This window comes from Atractosteus spatula, chromosome 9, assembly GCF_055471065.1.
Source record: "Atractosteus spatula isolate fAtrSpa1 chromosome 9, fAtrSpa1.hap1, whole genome shotgun sequence".
NCBI classification, from domain to species: domain Eukaryota; kingdom Metazoa; phylum Chordata; class Actinopteri; order Semionotiformes; family Lepisosteidae; genus Atractosteus; species Atractosteus spatula.
The window spans coordinates 13,325,560-13,346,449 of record NC_142714.1 but is presented as its reverse complement, the minus strand read 5'-3'; the positions used below and the strand labels follow the sequence as shown (position 1 = coordinate 13,346,449).

The following is a 20,890-nucleotide window of genomic DNA, read 5'->3' as shown; positions in this document are numbered from 1 at the left end:
TCAGTCTTGCCCTGTGAGGACTGAATGGGACCAGGCTTTGTCAGGGGTCTGGTCTGTAAGTGTGTCTTTGGGAACAATGACGCTAATTTATCCAGGTCAAGCTTGGAAGCGGTGGAGAGTCTTGTGCTGTCTGTGCCTTCGCAGCCAGGTTTTCGAACTTGTCAATGACCTGAATTTCATGCTGTTGAATGGAAGCTTTTGTGTGTTTATTGCATATTTGATCAAAGAATGTGTCCACAGGCTAACAAGATCTAGAATCTAAGCAAGGACAGCTTATAAATCCACATTTAACTGTTTTCAGGAGCAAGCATTTGATCCCTATGAAACGCTGTCTCAGGATATCCTCTCCCGCCAGTTTCGCGAGCATTTCAGCAGCCTGATGGCCAGGCCTGCTGTGGCCCTTCACTTCCAGGTACCAGAAGCTATCTTACTCCCTCCCTCTGTGCTCTGGCTTTACAAGCAAAGGACGTCTGCATTTAGAATACCTGCACCTTGGAGTGTTTGTGTGATTTTCATGGGCTGGAGATGTGTTGGATCCACAGCTGCTTCAGGCATTTGGCATTTTATAATAAAGTTCAGAACAAGCCAGGGCATGCAGAACTCTGTAGGTGCATATTTAAGGATCTGAAGTGCACCACAGTTATCTATTAATTTAAATGCTTTCTAAACAACGGGCACAAGATTTCAAATAACACTGTTCTTGACTTATTTGCACACTATGTTATTCCTTTACAGAAACCTGAGTTTAGACAGACATTTATACTTACAATACCTTCTGAAATAATTAGAAATAAATTGAAAATACAGATTAAAGACAGTGTCCTAATTTCAGCACATGACTGTACTGGCTTCTTCATTGCAAAGTTCAGCCATACTTTTTCTGCCTTCAACTACTGCTCATTCCTCAGATGTACTGTTTTTATTTTTAATCTCCTGCTTGGAGATCCCAGTACTGATTCACAGGAAACCCTGTCATTCAAATTCTGTAAAGCTAGAATAAAATCAGGCAGCTTTTAGGACCCTGAAATTCCTTATGCTTTAAGATGCGTTTTTAGGAAGTCTATACAAGTGTGTTTCTTGTTTTTGTAGCTATATGCCAGTTGTTGCCCAGATTGCATGCACAATTTCTTGTGGTTAAGTTTCCAGCTCAGTGCAGGGCTATTTTCTTCCTTCCTCTACCACCATAGCATAAATGCTCAGAAACAAACTGCCAGATTGATTGCACACAAATGTCCTGTATTAAATAAAAGTTGCTTTTTACATGTCATCATACATCAAAAGCAGTGACAATACTCCCTCGTCTACCATCTTTATTTCAGCTTTCCCCTTCACCCCATTTTTGTGCTAACAAATTGGGTTGAGAGGTTGGATAGCTTAGTTGAAGTACCATTTAGTTAAAGAGAGTAGTAACCTTAAAGGGGAACTGTAGTCCCGATTTCTCAGACCTGTTATTAAATCTTGTTAACAATTCATTGACTTTATAGAACAAATTTACAAATTTCAAATTAAGCACAAAATTGTGAACTGTAAGTCGCCATGTTGTCACAAACTCGCTTTTGAGTTCCCACGAATTGGGGCGTGATGCCTCCCTTCCTGCTCACTAGTCACTGTAATGTGATGTACAAGCGAATAAGTACAGGCTGTGCAGCAGACATTTCGACCGTAGAAACATTCAAACATGATCTGCATGCTGAGTTCACAAGTAAGTAGTGCTGGGCGCTAATTCGATAACGATAATTATCGCGATATAATTTTCCTCGATATAATTTTAACAAAAGTTCGATAAATGTTCGATATAAATGTTAATGCTTTGCGCCACAAAATACTGCGCGAGTGCGTGTGCGTGTTGCAGACCGGGCAGCTAACGTGGTGTTGTTTACCCACACGGTGGTGGCTGACAGGACTGTAGTTAGAGTGGAGAAATGAGCGACACTGAAGCAAATGTAGCGCTGCCAACGACCAGCTCGAAGGACGATGACATCGTCAACAGAAAATGTCATTCAACTTCGGTAATTTGGAGATATTTTGGCTTTTTACGATCAGACGTAAAACAGAGCACTTTAAACTTTGCAGTCTGTTTGAGCCATCTTCTATGTGTGTTTTATCACACTGCAGTATTTAATTTTTCTGTTAAGATATTTATTTAGTAAATTTGACTCATGCATATTTTGACATAAAAAAGACTTGAATACCCTCTACCTCAGATTTGTTTAATGTTTCTGCTGTTTGGCAAGTGTTTGTTGTGTTCTTAAAATAAAGAGTTGTTTAATTTACCAATTAACTGTCTGGTTTCTTCAACTTTCACTCAGGAGAACAAATCTGCCTTTAAACTTGAAAGAAATAAAGATTTGACATTTATCGTGATAATTATCGATATCGACTGATATGAACATTTTTATCGTGATAATGTTTTTGGCCATCTCGCCCAGCCCTACAAGTAAGTAGTATTGTTGGCAAAACAGTCTCGAAAATGGAAAGTAATATTTCTATTGGATTTATTCACAAGCCTGCTAGTTTGCAAAGTCATAGGGCCGCAACACGTCACCAGACGTTTTGTTGCCTCGTTCTGAATCTCAGAACGTGGTGCTGTGCATACCTGGAAATTTAATCAATTTTGTGACGTAAACTGGGGAGCTTTCAGGTTACTGTGTACAGTTTGCTTTTACTGGGTTTGAAATGCGCTCATCAATGCTGATTCTTTCTAACCCCGATATTTGAAAATAGCATTGTAGTACTGCTTTAAACCATTTGGGAATTAAATTAACTTCATTTTTTTCTAACAATTTCCAACAGTTGCACGTAACATTTGAAGAAGTTGTCAATATTATGATTAATAAACTACGGACCTTTGGATGTTATTGAAAGACCTGCTGTAATTCGGTGATGCATCTTAAATGCTAACTCTTTTGGACGTTTTTAAGTTGACATGCTTTTGCACACTTGGCCCTGCATTTTATCTTCAGCATTTTCTGCCTGCTTATCAATAGGAATACATGTGTGGCCACTATTTCCTCGACTGTGTATGGACATTAAACACTGACCCTCCAAACAGTGTGAAAATGAACCGTGTGGTTTTCAGTCCGTAGAGCACACCAAAGGGAGGGTTTGTGAAAAGGCTGCAGTCATGTCTGCCTCCCTCATCTGTTTCTCCAGCTCTCTTCCTGGGTGTGCTGTTCTTCTCCATGTACCTCACTAGGATGACACTTTCTGTAGCACTTCGAAGTCTGACTCTTCCTCCCACCTTTATCTGTTTTTATGCTTCCGGCGTCCCACCCTCTTTCTACCTCTCCTTGTCTTTTTCTTCCTCCTTGTGGTCCTGTCCCCTCCTTGCCTTATTTTATTTCTTCCTCTCTCCCCTTCTCTCGGCTTGCCATCAGATGAATGTCCCCACTGAGACCCGCTCAGCCACTACACTTTGCGCCGTCTGGTATTGTGGGTAAATTGCATCGCCTTTTAAAAATAGAACTGGCCAGCGTACAGCAAGCCTTTTTTCTCTCTGGAGAAGAGAACTGGAGAGAAACTCAGTATGTCCCGCTTTCATTAAAACCTGCAAGATGCCTCTAATAAATAGGGATTATAAGAAAAGGATAGACTTCAGTCATTTTCAGTAAAAGCCCAGAAAACTGATAAGTTCTTAATATATTTTATTTAGTATATAAGTATAAGGTAAAATATTCATGCTTAACATTTCATGGCTATATTGTATTGTGTTTTAAAGGTCTTTCAGTATTGGGTGCTAAGTCTATAAACATTGCTTAACAAAATCTAATGGCAAAGTGGTCAGTTCCGAAATAACATCACTGTTTATAAGCCAGTGCCTTATCAATTATGAATGGAGGTTAAGCGCAGTGAAGCTGTCGGACTGTCTCCAGGAGGAGTCCACTGTCCCTCCCGCCTCCTTTTCCTGCTCTCCAGAAGCCTTGACAGTGGTTATCCTTGGCTCTTTGAAGGTCAGAGGTCAGGAATATAAGAGGAAGATGGCTCAGTACAGTGATGGTGCTGAAAATTAGGCTGTCCTTTATAGAGGTGTGGCTTTTAAAAATCCTCGAGTGGAACCACACAAGTGGTTTACAGTATCTGCAATGGAGTGGCCTTCACCTATTTAGAAAAAGACAGGATTTCTTGTTTCTACTCCGAGTTGTTCTGGAATGTGAAATAACATTTGTAATTGTAAACAATTATGACAATCATTTGGAAGGAGGCTGTGGTTAAAGGAGATGGCCCAGTAGAACTGCCTCCAAGCGATCCCAAGAATTCACAATTGGCCTTTTCTTGAAGTGCAGAGCGCCATAATTCTTAAGTCAGCACAAGTGCATGTGCTATGTAATGTGTCCACCATTTGCTACAGTGACAAGAAGCAAAGTTGAGTGATCGGTACTGTTCAATTACATGTAAAGGCAGAGAAATAGAAAATATTTAAAACTTAGAAAACAATCTAAATAGAGTCTGTTAAATTAACTTTTTCATTACATTCTTGACTGATACCAACATGCATTCTATGAAGTTAATGTTTATTTGCACATTGAACTTCATGCACTGCTTACCAATGGTGTGTATGTAGCTCTCATGGCAAACAGTGCAGACTCTTGTAAGCAGCTTATGCAGTGAGGTATTGATTATCTGTCTGCTGTCTGAGTAAGAGGTTTTTAAGAGATACAGTGACCTCCAGCTCATATTACTCTGCTGTCTACAGCAACCAGCACTGGGTGTTGAGATTCATAATACAGTCTCCTCTCTCTGTCTCTTTTATTATGTTTATTCCCTTTCCACTGGCCATGAAAACTTCAATGTTGATATGCCTCTTCTTTTTGCAACAGACAAAGATTTGCGTAGAGACCAGTTCCTTGAGGGTTCTTCTTACATTTAAAGTTTTTCGTTTAAAGGGTTGTTGATATTTACCCATTGCTGATACTCTATAGTATGCATAATGTCTAATAGTGGTGATCTCTCTGTTAGATGTCTGTCAAACTAACATTCTTTTTGTGACAGGAACACAGGTGTTGAGTGTGTGAAAAACACTTTGCTGACTAGCTCTGTCTCTTTATGCTTCATCCCAGTCAATAGCTGAGGGTTTCAAGGAGGCTGTGCAGTATGTTCTGCCCCAGCTCATGATGGTTCCAGTTTATCACTGTTTGCACTACTTTGAACTGCTGCAGGTAAGTCTTGTTCATCAGTCTCGTACAAACACAGTCTACTCTGGTGCAGTGCTACAATGAAGAGGTGATCCTCCTCAACCACCAGTTCCCCCAGGAAGCTACAGTAGTGTTGAAATCCAGTTGAAATCTCAGTTGAACAGAGACTAGTGACCTCTGTCCTCTCTCTGAATAAAAAAACCCACTATACCCCTTTATTATATAGTTTGGTTTGGCTGGAGGATAGTTTGATTGGTCTCTGGAGGAGGTGGGAAACAGCAGTTAATATTTTCTTTTTTGGCAAAAGTGCATATGGGCATGCCATTGAATCTCAAAGGAAATCAACATGGTTTGCCTGCTCATTTTTTTTAGAGAAGTAATTTTTATATATTTATTTTAGATGTGACAGTGTTTGTTTTTTGTTTTTAATTTAAAAGGTGAATCTTCACCTTCTGTAGGTATGCTCAAGCAGTATGTGTGTGAAGTGCCATTGACAGTGTATTTTAGCAAGAAAGAGCACTCATGAATAGAAATAGAAAATATGTGCCACGATATCTACCACATTGACGTAGTCACGATAGCTAATACAGCTAATACACCTCTCTTACTAAAAGCCATGACCATGTACAGTACATAGGTCACTACCTTGCTGTGATTTTGACATTGAAGACAATTGTACTTTCTCTCCTGATGTTTAAGTTCAGTATGAAATTTCTACCAGACTGGTGATGAAAGTCTAAAGTTTTCACTGGTGTCAGTTGCACCGATCTGTGGATTTCATTACCAGGTGTAATATTAACAACACGTCTTGTAGTGTGATATGGAATGACCGTCCTCAGAAACTGAGAGACAACTTCTTTAACTCTTTTCAAATCCAAAAATCAGTCTACATCTGATTGCCTACATCTGTAAAAACATGTATGCTCTTTGGGTTTTTTTCTTTTACTTTTTATTGAACTTTTTTTTGCCTTATTCTTTATTCGCGATGTACAGTGTCCTTGGGTTTGGAAAGGCACTTTATAAACAAAAGTTTATTATCATCATCATCAGCATCTAAAGGGAGCATTTTATTATTCCATCTAATAAATGTAGTGGTTTTACCGCTTTTTTTAAACTGTCCTGAAGATCTTTAAGGCATTTCCTGTTTGTCTCCTTTTGTTATGCTACCTCTTGAATTCATGTAAGATTTTGGACATGCTAAATGAAGCCACCCAGTGTAAGCAGACAATACTTTTTTTTATACAGGGTACTTATCTGGGAATTGCATGCCAGGCGCACAAACTTTCAGTGCATAAGAATAAATTGGAATATGAATATTCTGGTGTTGCAAATCCTGGGTGTTTGAAGAACTTAAAACATTTCCTTAGCTTATGGTTTCCTTTCTTCTTGCAAGCACCCCCTCTTGTGGTAGACTTTGGAAATGCCTTCAGTATCTGCCGACTGAAGGGAGCCAGTTCGTCAAGATTTACAAAAACATTTGCTAAAGATGGGATATTGCTTATTTTATCCGTTTTGTTTTTGTTGCTAACATATTGTAGAGTTTAGAATGTAATTGGTCTAATTTGTGTGAATGGCAGCTCAGAAACTTTGTCCCTATTGACTCAGATTTTCTCCGTCTGGTATCTCTTGCCCCGTTACTGAAAATATAAATGCAATTTATATACCTCTGTTTTTGAAGAAACTGATAGCGTCAGGAATATTGTCTTTCTCATTAAGGATCTGATGTGTGCAGAATCTACATTGCATTTGTGCGGTTAACCAAACTTTGTTAGAGCTACTTTACATCCTTACCACATAAACCTGACCAATTTAGTGCTACTCATGATATAGATACACACCCTATGAAGTGGCACCTTATTTCTTATTACCTTATTTAAAAAACGAATGTTGCAGCATTTTGATAAACACATCGGGGATCAGGTGTCCAAATTTCCCCTTGGCCTTTACCAATCATGGCCTCCTAATAATCCCCCATCTATGAATTGGCTTCATTACTTTGTTCTGGTGTTCACTGATAGCTGGTGTGTGGGGAGCGTACTGGCGCCCTTTTGAATAGAGTCTCAAAAAAAGCACAATATGAATGCAAGGATTATTATTACAAATGCCTGTACCTGAGTCTCATTGTGAACAATTTCACACATGAAATGCACAGATGGTGTTTGTAATGTGCAGCTCTAATTATCCCTGGGTTCTACACATTATGGCCAAACATGTTCTTACCCTGATAGCATTAACCTGCTGTTGTCTCTGCGGGAAGGAGAAGATTCCACTGTCGTCCCTGCTGTCCTGGCAACCCGGGAGGGCAGGGCTTGTAAGAGCAGGGAAGGGTTTCACGCTTGCCAAGTCAGAATGGAATTGATCATGCTTTCCTTAAAAAGAAGAACTGCATGTTCTCAGCTTTGAGGGGCGTCTGCACCCTAATACTTCTAACCAGGCTCCTAGGTGATTTATAGGTATCTGTAACTTTTAATTAAGGGAATGTGTTGCTAATGGACTGGAAAAAAGAGATAAATTTGATAGATATGTGCATCTAATTTAAAAAATAGGTTACTTGACCACTAGAAAACCTGAAGACACAAGGTTCCTCCAGGAAGTGAGTTTCAGGGCCCCTAACCTAGAACACAGGAGACTTGTTCAGCGTACGTCCCGTGGCCTATAGACAGGGGCAGTTCAGGGGATTGCTTAACACACAGTAGAGAAACAAGGACACGGGGTCACGGCTGGAAACTAAAAGGGAATTAATTGAGGAGGAGGACAGGAAACGCTGCTTGTTGCTCTTCCTGAACGGGGGTGGTCTCTCTGCAGCAGCTGCAGGAGCGCAGTAAAGACCAGGACGACCAGGAGTGTCTGAAGCAGGCCATCACCGCCCTGCTGAACCTGCAGTGCAGCGTGGAGCGCATCTACAGCAAGCACCTGCCGCGCCGCAAGCCAGGGTGAGCGTCCGCTTCGTCCGTCACAGGCACACCGCGGGCTCAGCACGGCTGCTTGGAGTGCCGGCTCCGGCATCACTAGGCATCGCTAGTGGAGCTCGACATGAAATCGCATTAGCTCTGCAGAGTCGATCGAAACACTCATATTCATAATTTCAGTAACCCAGTAATAAACTTAGCGGTGGCTCTGTGGCTAAGGATCTGTGCCTGTGGCTGGAAGGTTGCCGGTTCATATCCTGTGGCTGGCAGAGGAATCCTACTTGTTGGGCCCCTGAGCAAGGACCTTAACCCCAGCTGCTCCAGGGGCACCGTATAAATGGCTGGCCCTGCGCTCTGACCCCAAGCTTCTCTCTCCCCGTCTGTGTGCCTGTGTGTCTCATGGAGAGCAAGCGGAGGTATGTGAAAAGACAAATTCCTAATGCAAGAAATTGTATATGGCTAATAAAGTGATCTTATCTATCTCTTATGTAAAGTGATTTTGACGGGGTTACATGTTACGAAAGCAGATTCATCGATGAAGCCCGTGTTTTCGGCACGCAACTGGGTTCCTCTTGCTTTGGTGTCTCACGATTCTGCGCCTCCTGCTTGTGCAGGGAGCCCATGTACCGGCTGTACAGCCGACAGGTCCGCAGCAAGCAGCTGGCCATCAAGAGGATGAACGAGATCCAGAAGAGCATAGATGGCTGGGAGGGCAAGGACATCGGGCAGTGCTGCAGCGAGTTCATCCTCGAGGGCCCGCTCACCCGCGCTGGCGCCAAGCACGAGCGCCACATGTTCCTCTTCGACGGCCTGCTGATCAGCTGCAAGGCCAACCACGGGCAGAGCTCGCGGCTGCCGGGCGCGGGCAGCGGCGCCGAGTTCCGCCTCAAGGAGAAGTTCGTGCTGCGCAAGGTGCGCATCGTGGACCGCGAGGACTCGCCCGACCTGCGGCACGCCTTCGAGATCGTGGGCAAGGACGAGAACTGCGCCGTCTTCTGCGCCAAGAGCGCGGAGGAGAAGAGCGCCTGGATGGCGGCGCTGGTGACGCTGCAGTACCGCAGCACGCTAGACCGCATGCTGGACACGGTGCTGCAGCACGAGGAGCAGGCGCAGCCCCTGCGCCTGCCCTCCCCCGAGGTCTACTGCTTCGCCGTGCAGGACTCCGAGGAGAACATCGTCTTCGAGGACAGCGTGCAGAGCAAGACCGGCATCCCCATCATCAAGGCCGGCACCGTTGTCAAGCTCATCGAAAGACTCACCTTCCACATGTACGCAGGTAATAATAACAACTCCTTACACTTACATTCGCTTTTCTGGACACTCCACTCAAAGCGCTTTACAGGTGATGGGGACTCTCCTCCACCACCACCAGTGTGCAGCATCCACCTGGATGATGTGACGGCAGCCATAGTGCGCCAGAACACTCCCCACACACTAGGTGCCAGTGGGGAGGAGAACAGAGTCATGCAGCCAGTTCAGAGATGGGGATTATTAGGAGGCCATGACTGGTAAAGGCCAGGGAGAAATTTGGCCAGGACACCAGGGTGACACCCCTACTCTTTTCGAGAAACGCCCGGAATTTTTTAATGACCACAGAGAGTCAGGACCTCAGTTGTATGTCACATCCTAAGGATGGTGCCTTTTTGCAGTATAGTGTCCCCATCACTATACCTGGGCATTATTGCCCACACAGACCGCTGGTTGAGCGCCCCCTACTGGCCCCTCTAATACCTCTTCCAGCAGCAACCTTACCTTTCCCAGGAGGTTTCCCATCCAGGTACTGTAAGCAGTCACATGGCACGGACGCCAGGACCCATCGTGAGGCTTCCCAGGAGGGGGTATGTTAGTGACAGAGCTGCATTTGATTGCCGTTAGCATCTGGTTTCAGTTTTTCAGAGAATAAGTTAGTTCTCCTCAACGTATGACCTTGTTAATCTTCACCAGTAAAAGTGGTATTGTAGCCAGTACTAGGGAGCTTACTTGTAGAAAATTGTAACATCTTCCTCATGCTGTTTGGTCTTTGTCAATGATGCAGGTTCTCCTGTTGTTCTGCTGTGTCTCTGCCCTGCGATTGGAGGTCACTTACAAAATATTTTAAACACCTTAATCTGAGCAGGTCGTTCAGTAGTAACAGACCAGCCCCTACTTAGATGTGAAAAGTGGTCAAGTATTGCAAAGATGATAGTAATATTTGAGGGACAGAATCATGTTAGGAATAGCTGAGTGAGGCCAACACATTAATGCAGACTCCAGAGATTATGGGTAGAATGTATTACATTAACACCAGATACAAGATTTGAAAGAACCATTGCAAACAAAAAAGAGAAGACTGGTATTAAGTAAAAAGAACACTTAACAAAATAATAATACATTTGTGATTGAGGTATTGTAGATTACAGATACATTGGTGCTTCCACTTGGTTGGTTAGTGCAATGAATGCTGGGATGGACTGGACTAGAGAATCGTGTTTATAACTTTGGCAAAAAACTGGAGTCTGTTTTTCTCCGTAATTTTCATTATAAACTTGGATCAGTGGTGTAATAGAAAGACCTGAAAATAAAACCCAAATGATCTGTTATCCCTTGACAAACACTACTCACTCAGTAAACCCAAGCAACTATTAAACTGATAAACAAACCTCAAAACTCAGTGGTTTTGATTAATCAGTATCATGCCTCTCCGGAACCAGGATTTGTGGCCGTGAAGTGTGATGAATAAGTTTCGGTTTGCAGACCTGGCTGAACCCTTTCTTTTACAGATCCTAATTTTGTGCGCACTTTTCTGACAACATACCGCTCCTTCTGCAAGCCCTCTGAGTTGCTTGACCTGTTGATAGACCGGTAAGAAAAGCATTTTTTTCTATTTCTATTTTTCTGTCTGGTGCAGCCTAGTGTAAAAAGCGCTGTAAAGGCATGTCAGCTGAGACTTACTGAAGTGACCCTGTCTTCCCTGCAGGATTGAGATCCCTGAGCCGGAGTCCACCGAGGCACAGGCCCTGTGGAATGGTGAGCAGCCAATGGCAGCAGAGCTCCAGAGATTTCGCAAGGAGTATGTCCAGCCAGTCCAGCTCCGGTATGGACCTCTCTGCTGCAGGCGATGTGTTCATGCACCGATATACTAACCCTCCCATCACAAACAGGCACGCATCCCCTGGCTCTGTACGGCAGACAGCTTACTCCTCTAAAATCAAGCGAGACAGTGGTGTGGGCTTGTAAATGAAACACTGTGGGTTCAAATCTCTAGTGAGACAGTACCGCTGTTCCCCTGAATACTCACACTCGGAATGCTTCAGCAAAATGTCACTAATTGAAATTTTCACGTGTTTCAATCCGAAGCTGTTGAACTAAGACCAACAAAAAAACAAGACCCTGTAGCACAGGACCAGGCATGATTCTCTATGCAAAGATACTTGCACTATGTAATATTTTCAGCTGGAAGCTGAACAGGAGAAAAGCAGACTGTGTGATTGGCAAGTAGGAGTTTAAAAACAAACTGAGTCTGAAGGCACAATATTTGCTGTGTAAACTCAGAACTAAGGCTTCTTTATTTTACAGGGTTCTCAATGTCTTCCGGCAGTGGGTGGAGCATCATTTCTATGACTTTGAGACAGACCCTGAGCTGTTGTACCGATTGGAAGAGTATGTCACCAATGTAATTCAGCTACGAGGTCAGTACATCGCTCTTTCTTAAAGCAATCTTGGGACTCCCACACTGCACAGTGCTCTTAAGGTTATTATAGATCATATAGATCACAGCTGATAGTTTCCCCGGTTGTTTCAATAGGTAAGTCAATGAGAAAGTGGGTGGAGTCCATCAATAAAATCATCCGACGGAAGATGCAGACCCAGCTGAATGGAGTCAGCCACAGTATCACATTCGGGAGCCCGCCCCCTCCAGTGGAGTGGCACATCAGCAGGGCAGGGCAGACGGAGACCTTTGCCCTCATGACGCTGCACCCCATCGAGATCGCACGGCAGCTCACGCTGCTGGAGTCTGAGCTCTACAGGTGAGCCGTCCTGGGGACACGGCCGGACCGTACCTGCTCATCGGGCTCAGTGACACCTAGAAGAGGAGTCCCAGTCCTGGTCAAGGTGGCCTTCGAACCCACTGGATCAAAAACCAGCCAACCGCTCAGTTACACCATTCAACCTTTACATTAAAGTCGTAATAGGGTTAATTGAAACATTCGGACTGTTTTTGTTAGAGAATTTTTTTTCTTACCCCCTTAGACTCGAACACCTTTAATTCTTTTATATAACAAGTTTTTATTAAGACGGTACCGGGAGAGAACAGGAACATACAGTGTTTTTTTAACCTTACATTGGCCTAAAATGCATGCTGATTTAAATACCATTGTACAGCTTTTTTGGCCTCAATGAGAATTTGCCTACAGAAGATAGTTAACTGAAGGAGATGAAGTTCAAAGAGCTTTTAAGAACTGTTTTGACTGTTTGGCAGTCAATTTTTTTGGTTTAGGGAATATTTTGAATGTGATGACTGGAGGGCTTCTGAGACACCCTGCAGGACTCCCACACTACATAGACCATTTTTACTCTCAGTGCGGGATTTCTGAGCCCAAATCAGCTTTAGGATGAGTCAGCACTTGCTCCTATCTGTACTTTTATTTTTTGGAGAGTTTTGGCTGCCTGTATTGTATACTGCCACATTCAGTGATTGTATCCAAAAGGTGTGTCAAATGAAAAGTTGAAGAAAACCTGTTCTAATGAGTAAACTCTCTTAAGTTTGTCATGTAAAGTGCAATTACAAGTATAACTGCATGCAACATTGTACAGTTCTTGGACAGGAGGATATATTCTGGTTTTGTCCAACGGCCATGCTTTTCTTGAGCTTCTCCACTGCAAGGAGACAGAAGCTGCATGACTAAAAACACATGATACAGCACACCTGGTGATACAGAGCCAAACTGCCAGTAAATTTAAAGTCTGAGAAAATCCCAAGCTTTTGAGGAGAAAAAAAACATGCAAATATTCCAAGTCAAGCAACTTGTTCGTTTGATCCGAGCTGAATGAACAAAGCGAACGAACGCCAGCCAGCGTGTGAGCATCCAGGACTGGGCTTGGGAATCCTTGTTCCACATCCTGTGGGACATTGAGCTCAATATGACAATAGCTTACATGCCTTATTCCAATAGACAGGGTTGTAGAATTTGGATTGCTGTGTTGTAGTTATATCTCATCTGCTTCTCAGCTGCTTGCCCCGAGATAGAGACATAGTGCAGAAAACCTCATTGTCCAGCAATGCTGTTTTTTCCCATCCCTAAGGCACACATCCATGTAAATATTAATGTACATCAGTATGTAGTAATTTATGATTAACGAACCCACAATCAATTTGCCAAATTGACTGTAAGGAGCAAATGAGAATCCATTTTGTCACATTAGCAAGAGCCATTGACAAGGTGTCTTACTGTGTTCTGACTGGCCCTCTCCTCTTGCTCACTCTTTTTAGGGCTGTCCGCCCCTCTGAGCTGGTGGGGAGTGTCTGGACCAAGGAAGACAAGGAGAAGAACTCCCCGAACCTTCTCAGGATGATCCGGCACACCACCAACCTCACGCTGTGGTTTGAAAAGTGGGTACATGGCGCGCACTGGGGGAGAGGCACCGTCTGTGTCTGGAGGAATAAAAGCTGAAATGGTTAAGAACACTTAGGAGAGGGTAGCATTGTAGTGAATGACTGTTCAGTATGTTAGGCTCATTCTGTATCGCTGTAAATTGTGAATCCTTACCACTCAAGCCCAGTCCTTGTGAGCCATAAGTTCTTGTTTACAATGCAATACACTTTATTAATCCCCAAGAGGAAAATTCAGTCAATTGTTTACTGTCCACCTGCAGTACTGACCTGTTGAACAGACCTGTTTGCATAATTGGGCCTTTTTTGGAAACATGATTATTTAACACAAGCAACTATAAAAGATTCTAAAGGCTGGAGAGAGGTGCTGATTTTCTCCGGTTTTGTCCGGTGATTAAGTAAGGAGAGTTAATAATTAAAATCTGCGAGCAAAAAACTCTGACCCTGCAGGTGGTGATTTTGACCACCCTTGTAAAATCTTGTTCTCCTGTTCGCTCGAGGTTGAAAGGGAGTGAATCTTCTGTTCTTTGTTTAGGTGCATAGTGGAGGCAGAGAACTTGGAGGAGAGGGTGGCTGTGCTCACGCGTATCATTGAGATCCTGCAGGTGTTTCAGGAGCTGAACAACTTCAACGGCGTCCTGGAGATAGTCAGTGCCATCAACTCCGTGCCGGTGTACAGGCTTGACCACACCTTTGAGGTGAGCTGCCCACCTGTGCTGTAGGATTTGTGTTTCATTGTGATCCTGCTGTATTGGGTTAGGAGACATAAAGGACTGATTCTTACTGTTCTTCCTCGACAGGCTATACCAGAAAGGAAAAAGAAAATATTAGAAGAAGCAGTAGAACTCAGTCAGGACCATTTTAAGAAGTATTTGGCAAAACTCAAGTCCATAAATCCGCCTTGCGTGCCTTTCTTTGGTAAGAGTTTTCCTGTTAAAAGCACATTTTTTTTAACTTTTACAATGTGCAGTTCAGTACACTAGTGAGACACGAGCATCCTGCAAAACTAGACGTTAAGTTAAAATGTGCAGATTTTTCTTGCATGGCCGAAAAAAGCAACCGTATCAAGTTGCCTGCCTGTGTCCTCCAGGTATCTATCTAACTAATATCTTGAAGACGGAGGAGGGGAATCCCGACTTTCTCAAGCGCCACGGGAAGGAGCTGATTAACTTCAGCAAGCGCCGGAAAGTTGCCGAGATCACAGGGGAGATCCAGCAATACCAAAACCAGCCTTATTGCCTGAGGGTGGAACCTGATATCAAGGTACTTCGGGGCTCGGCCAGCCTCTCAAGGCGAGGACCAGAGGGAGTAGGGTGTGCTGATGTTGTTCACAGGGGTTAACAGCATCTCTCGCATCAGTGAGGAGAGTGCTGAAGCAGCCCCCAAAGCAGAAGAAACATCCGAGCAGTACAATCATCCCTGAAATCACTAATATTTTTAATCTGTACACCAAGTACCTGCAGTTAGTACCATCTACCCCCATTTGTCATTGATGCCCCTTGAGATGGAGCAGGCCAGGTGACTAGGAAAGCTCTGCTCACCTGCAGCAATGTTCAGAATTAAAACTATAGGCGACCATACAGTTTAACATAAACTCGGGCCTCTTGCAGTGACTGTATAAATCCACTGTATAATCGTGGATTCAGACTAATTAAGGATTGTGCGTAAATAAAAGTGAGCTTGTTTGCATTTCTTTTTAGAAGTTCTTTGAAAACCTGAACCCCATGGGGAATATGAGCGAGAAGGAGTTCTCCGACTACCTGTTTAACAAGTCCATGGAGATAGAGCCTCGCAACTGCAAACAGCCTCCGAGATTTGTAAGTAACTTGGCTGCTTGCATCTAACCAACATACAGTATGGTCCTGACAAAAATTAGCACACTTTGTCAAATTGGGAGGACGTTTGAGATACTGTGAGCTCCAGTTTTATGACCTGCTCTGCCAAGAGCAGTATCTGATTTTCTCGGGGCTGTGCCGAGTTTCTGTTTTTCTTGGAAAATATTTTTTTCTGTTTCACCTTTATTTTTAGGGTTTTCAGATTAATTTTCAGAAACAGTTTGCGGTTTATGCCGTTATCATTATGACAGCATGTGGAGGGAATGAACGTCAAGGTTTCATTGGCGATTCTAATCTTGGTGTGTGGTGTTGACGTCACTGAAGCTTGCTTCTGCCCCCTGCAGCCCAGGAAGACTCTCTACACGCTCAAGTCTCCAGGGATCCGGCCAGTGCGCCACACCTCTACCTCAGGCAGCCTGAAGGGCCACCCTGTTCCCCTCGAGAGGGAGCCCCCCCACAAGATCACCTTCCGCAGCATCGCCGAGACCGAAACTGAGAGCACCGCGTCCGTGCCTACCTCTCCCAACACCCCCTCCACACCCCCGCAGTCCGCCTCCTCCGATCTCGGCTCCGTGTTCCTGGATGCAGACCTCAGCAGCTCCTGCGGTGAGCCTCTGTCCCTGTTGCTGCCTGTCTGGGCTGCAGGGACACCCCCATGCAGTGGTCTGCAGCTCAGCCTTTTTAAACTTTTCTGCCTCGACCCGTTTTCCGATTTTTACCCATCCCAGTGGTTTGAGCTAGAAGAGTCTCTTCCCTGTTGCTCGGTTGGTTATCCCATGTTTCTTTCTGTGTGCTTTCACACGCCGGGCCTGAGTAACTTCTCCAGTAATCCAGGTTTAGATCACTGGAGCCACTCCTCAGCTGTGTTGTCAGTAAATTCACTGTTAAGTCCTTTGAGCACTCACCCTAAGAAATGCTCAAAAATACCTTTGTTCTCAAGTGCACAAGTATTTTCTAAAATCTTGTTTTTCTTTTTGGGTCTTTAACAGGAAGCAACAGTATTTTCGCTCCAGTACTACTGCCACCATCAAGTAAGTGTGATGCAAATCTTGGATTGTTTTCCCTAGTGTCTGATGTGATATTTCTAAGGGGTCTCTGTTTGCGAAATCTTGTAAGGGTGACTGTGGCAACTGATGACCATTCCTTTCCCCGTTCGTGTTCGGAGAGGCAGGAAATCGGTCTGTTCCTCCCCCAGTGGCACCCTGGCCTTGGGTCTGATGGCTGTCCCTGTGGTTGTGTCTCTCTCAGAGTCATACTCTGTGTCATGCGGCAGTCTTCACCAGCTCAGCGAGGAGCTGCTCAAGCCACCCCCACTGCCCCCTCGCAGGAAAGACGCCATCACAGAGGCCAAGGTAACGCCTCATACACTTGTCTGCATCCTCATTTTCTGGGTTTAGAGCAGCAGTCAAACAGTACATAACGTGTTTTATCTGACACTGTCCAGTTTTGACAAATCAAAGCTCTTTTTTCCCAGGCAATACAAAATACAGCCCTGTTTCTATAAAATTTCTTTCTTCTGACTTTCAATTCGTCAGTTTAGGAATTTTGCCTTATCTTATGGACTTGTGAATTGTTCAGACTGTTGTTCTTGAATTTGTAGACTGACAAGTCTGTTCCTTTATTATATGGTGCAGTAGTTGCTCATTTTGAATAAAGATGAGTAGAATGAGCCAATTTAAGTCGCAAGGGTCTTACTCTCTAGCTGTAGTTTTCACATATATATACATATATACATATATATTTCACCTTTTTGTACCACGGGATGTCTTTTGTGTTGGTAAAAGCAAGCACAGCCCTTAGGTGGCTCATCCTGTGGGGGTGCTTGCAGCAGAGTGCAGCTTGAGGCCTGTGACCCAGACACCACCGTCTCCGTCCTGCGCCATGTCACAAGCCAGCTGTTGCCAGGGTTCCCTGAGCAGGGCACACACTCCACTCACCCAGAGTCTCTCTCGGCCTGGGCTACAGTGGCAACTCCTGTCAGTAACAGACCCCACTTAGAGATTGCCTAAAAGATGTCCTGAAATGAACATCTGGCTCTGACAGGTGGGGGTGTTGGCCCTTGTTATTCCTGTGCAGTGTAGGAGGTGATGGGCAGGGACACAACAGTCGCTGAATTGAAAGTGAAAAATGAAGGTGAACCGGGGGTTGGTCCATGTGGTTGTGTTGTAGACGGGTCCCAGGCCTGACAGCCCTCCAGCCATCCCTCCCAGACTGCCTCCGCCGCTGACGAGGATCCAACCCAGAGTGCCCACCTACAACGGCCCCAGCGATGGCCCCCTGCCCAGCCCGCCACCACCGCCCCCCAGGGACCCCCTCCCTGACACCCCCCCACCTGTGCCCCTGCGGCCACCGGAGATCTTCATGAACTACCCCCTAAACCTGCAGCCGTCTCCTGTGGGCCGCTTCCACTGGGAGTTCAGCACCTCACCCAGCTCGCCCAACACCCCGCCGGGCACGCCCTCCCCGAGGGTGCCCCGGCGCTGCTGCCCTCTGAGCGCCAGCCAGAACAGCCTCTGCCAGCCTCCCGCGCCGGTCACAGCCCCTCCGGTGCCTCCCCGCCAGAACTCGAACCCCCAGCTCCCCAAACTGCCACCAAAGACCTACAAGAGGGAGCTCTCCCACCCGCTGCACAGCCTCTCGCTAGTGGAGAACGCCGACGCCAACCCCTAAGGCCCCCCTCCCCGCCCCCCCACAGGCACAGCCTCTGCCCCCCCGCTGCCCTGCAGCATCCCCGGGCTCGGCCAGGCTGGACGGCGAACGCTGCACGAACCCGAACGCGCGACGGGAGCGGCGAACTTCACGTGGGAGCTCCTGATCGCCGACAGCGGCCTCTAGCCTGCCTCCCGCTGCGCTCTGTCACCACCACCGCCACCGCTGCCTCTCAGGGGATCAGTCACTCAAACCCCACGTGCCAACAACAGCCTTGTGCCAGTACAAGTGATGGGAGACTGCAGGTGAGCTCTGCACCGAACCAGGACCCTGAAGATGACCTGTTGCTCACCTAAGAACAGCATGAACGTAATGCATTAGGAGGGCTTTCTTGCCATTGTGCAGTTGCACACTAATTGCAAAGGATTAATGTTAGTAATCTCTTTTTTTCAAAGCATTTTTGGGGTTCACCATACCTTATGTGCAGACTACGCACTGTACACAATGCACAATATATTGGTAGTAGTGCCCAAAAAGTATTTTAGTACAATAAAAATTATGTCTCTGACAGCACTGCTATGTGAATTCTGTAGTATTGTGTAATTACAAGGATCCTATAAACTAATTTAGTCAAAGAATTGGAAATAGTCCTATATTTCTTTTTTTTTTTACTTAGCAATGCTTTGTTCAGAGCATTGAAATAGAACTGAGTAGATTGGCGTAGGTCCAGACTCACCAGTCTGATTGGTAGTCACCAGTATCATGCCTACTGTAGTTCTAGTAAGAAGTTGAAACTGAAGGCATTGAGCGACCAGAACTAAAAGTAATGTACATCAGTTCATAGCTTGTGCTTGCCTGAAGAATCATGCTGTTAACAGGTGGCAGGGGTCTTTCTTATGCGTTACAGGAAGGCATCACAAGTGGGAAAATGAAATTTGAGATTTCATGGAATTCTTTCAGTCATTTCTTCTTTGCACTGTATTGTATAAACGTGGACATTAAACTTTAGTATGTTGCACTGAGCCATTAACAGGAGGACAGCGTCTGTGTGGGACTCCCTTTATAACTTGTTCTGCTTCAGTAGTGGCCTTTAATCAAGAGCAGTGAAGTTGATAAAGTCACTGGCGATGGACTTTGATGTTTATACTGGAATACAAGTCATCCCAATTTGGAAATCCACGGATCTGTGGAAGTAACTGCTACAGTCCTTAAGCTCCTTAAAAAGATGATGTCTTAAGCCCATCATTCTGTCTGATGCTAAGGAAAACTACAGAGCTGTATGAGTTTAAAAATCCAAATTTCAACCCGTTTGGAAACTTTGACATTAATTAACCCCAAATCCCCCCTCCAAATGAAAAAGGAAGAATGCACTAGTTGTACTGATGTCTAATATTTGGATGCTTGAAGAGGGTTTTTTCTTTAAACTTGAGAAATGTCTTTTTGATGGAATGACGTTTTTAAAAGATAACTCAATGCATCTTACTCAGATGTGCCTTTCTGTGTTTTGTTTTTCTACTTTCCCAAGTGAAAGATGGTGTCTAAATGTTAAAATCTGTGGCCTAAATAATGCTTAGAACAGAGCTCTATACTAGAAATGTACAGTTTTGTTGATGTAGTGTGTATCTGTAAATACACACGTACAGACATTACTTAATCTGTATAAAGTGATTTCTCAGTCTTGTACAATTCCCTTTCTGCCTTCATGTGTCAGGAACAACTTATTTAACAATCAAATGCTGCTACAGTCTGACAGATAATACCATTTCCTCCTTCCACTGTTTTAATTTGACTGCTAAATAGAACATGTGCCATGGCTTGTTCTTCAAAGTAAAGGGAAATGTAGTATTTCTAACACCACAGCCAGCAGTGAGTGTGGCAGTATAAAGACTGCAGGAAGTTCAGGACACAGCCCAGTGAAGCCAGGCCTATCTCTGGTGTTCATTCAGCTTCTGCCTTTGTAATTCCTAAACTGCATGGAGAGCTTTCAGATTTACGATGCAGTGCCAACACCTGGTTCCCCAGCCTGTTTCTGGCACTATTCTACTACTATTCAGTGTTGCAGATCATGGGTAAATTTAAAAATGACGATCAAGATTATTGGACATGGTTTTAATTGTAGACATCAACAAAATGGTTTGCTCCTACCTTAGGAAATCTCGGTGAAATCAGTTCTCCATTGCTTGACTTTGTAAGCCCTTCCATTTCTTTCATAAGTTGTACTGTAGCAGCTTTTTATTGTACAGTAGCTGATGCTACCCAGATTTTATTTGATGGTCTGTGGCCTTTTAACTGTGCTTTGTATTAATGTTCTTAATGAGATTAATAAATCACCCCAGTCTTATTTTCTACTTAAATATAAATTCGCTGTCCCTCTTGATTTTCCCAAAGCCATTTTCATTTTCATTTCTGTTAGATTTTTTTGCCTTTCTTCCACCCATTTTCTAACCACTTCATCCAATATAGAGTCACTGGGGAGTCGGAGCCTATCCTGGCAAGCAATGGGTACTAGTTGGTATAACCCTGGATGTGATGCCAATATGTTACAGTCTCTAACATAGTTGCTTAAATTTATTCTGAATGTTTTTCTTAGGTGCTACAACTTTATTGCTTTAGTGCAGATAGAGTGTTAGAGACAAATGTCGGTCCACTATACTGTAGTTCGACAGATGAGCAGGCCTTTTGATCTTACTGGCACAACGTTTAAGATCATGAATGCAAAACAAAGACTGATGAGAAATATTTAACCTTAATTCATATTTGCAACTAGTTCAAAAG

At 44.3% G+C, this 20,890-nt stretch overlaps 1 protein-coding gene across 2 annotated transcripts in view; it reads left to right on the top strand.

The window, feature by feature from the left end:
- sos2 (son of sevenless homolog 2 (Drosophila)) overlaps positions 1 to 20,469 on the top strand; it is a 51,210-nt gene extending 30,741 nt beyond the window's left edge. Inside the window, exons 7-23 of one of the 2 annotated variants that reach the window (XM_088925248.1) lie at positions 302 to 412; positions 5,058 to 5,156; positions 7,938 to 8,065; positions 8,656 to 9,317; positions 10,801 to 10,882; positions 10,998 to 11,114; positions 11,597 to 11,709; positions 11,826 to 12,048; positions 13,512 to 13,631; positions 14,167 to 14,329; positions 14,432 to 14,549; positions 14,722 to 14,894; positions 15,332 to 15,448; positions 15,811 to 16,072; positions 16,456 to 16,497; positions 16,715 to 16,818; positions 17,636 to 20,469. In XM_088925248.1, coding sequence (XP_088781374.1) covers positions 302 to 412; positions 5,058 to 5,156; positions 7,938 to 8,065; positions 8,656 to 9,317; positions 10,801 to 10,882; positions 10,998 to 11,114; positions 11,597 to 11,709; positions 11,826 to 12,048; positions 13,512 to 13,631; positions 14,167 to 14,329; positions 14,432 to 14,549; positions 14,722 to 14,894; positions 15,332 to 15,448; positions 15,811 to 16,072; positions 16,456 to 16,497; positions 16,715 to 16,818; positions 17,636 to 18,136 — 3,135 coding nt within the window. In that variant the 3' untranslated portion in view covers positions 18,137 to 20,469. Of the gene's footprint in view, positions 1 to 301; positions 413 to 5,057; positions 5,157 to 7,937; positions 8,066 to 8,655; positions 9,318 to 10,800; positions 10,883 to 10,997; positions 11,115 to 11,596; positions 11,710 to 11,825; positions 12,049 to 13,511; positions 13,632 to 14,166; positions 14,330 to 14,431; positions 14,550 to 14,721; positions 14,895 to 15,331; positions 15,449 to 15,810; positions 16,073 to 16,455; positions 16,498 to 16,714; positions 16,819 to 17,542; positions 17,598 to 17,635 lie in introns of those variants that run through there. The other variant, XM_088925249.1, reaches the window with a different exon arrangement.
- Positions 20,470 to 20,890: the final 421 nt, after the last annotated feature.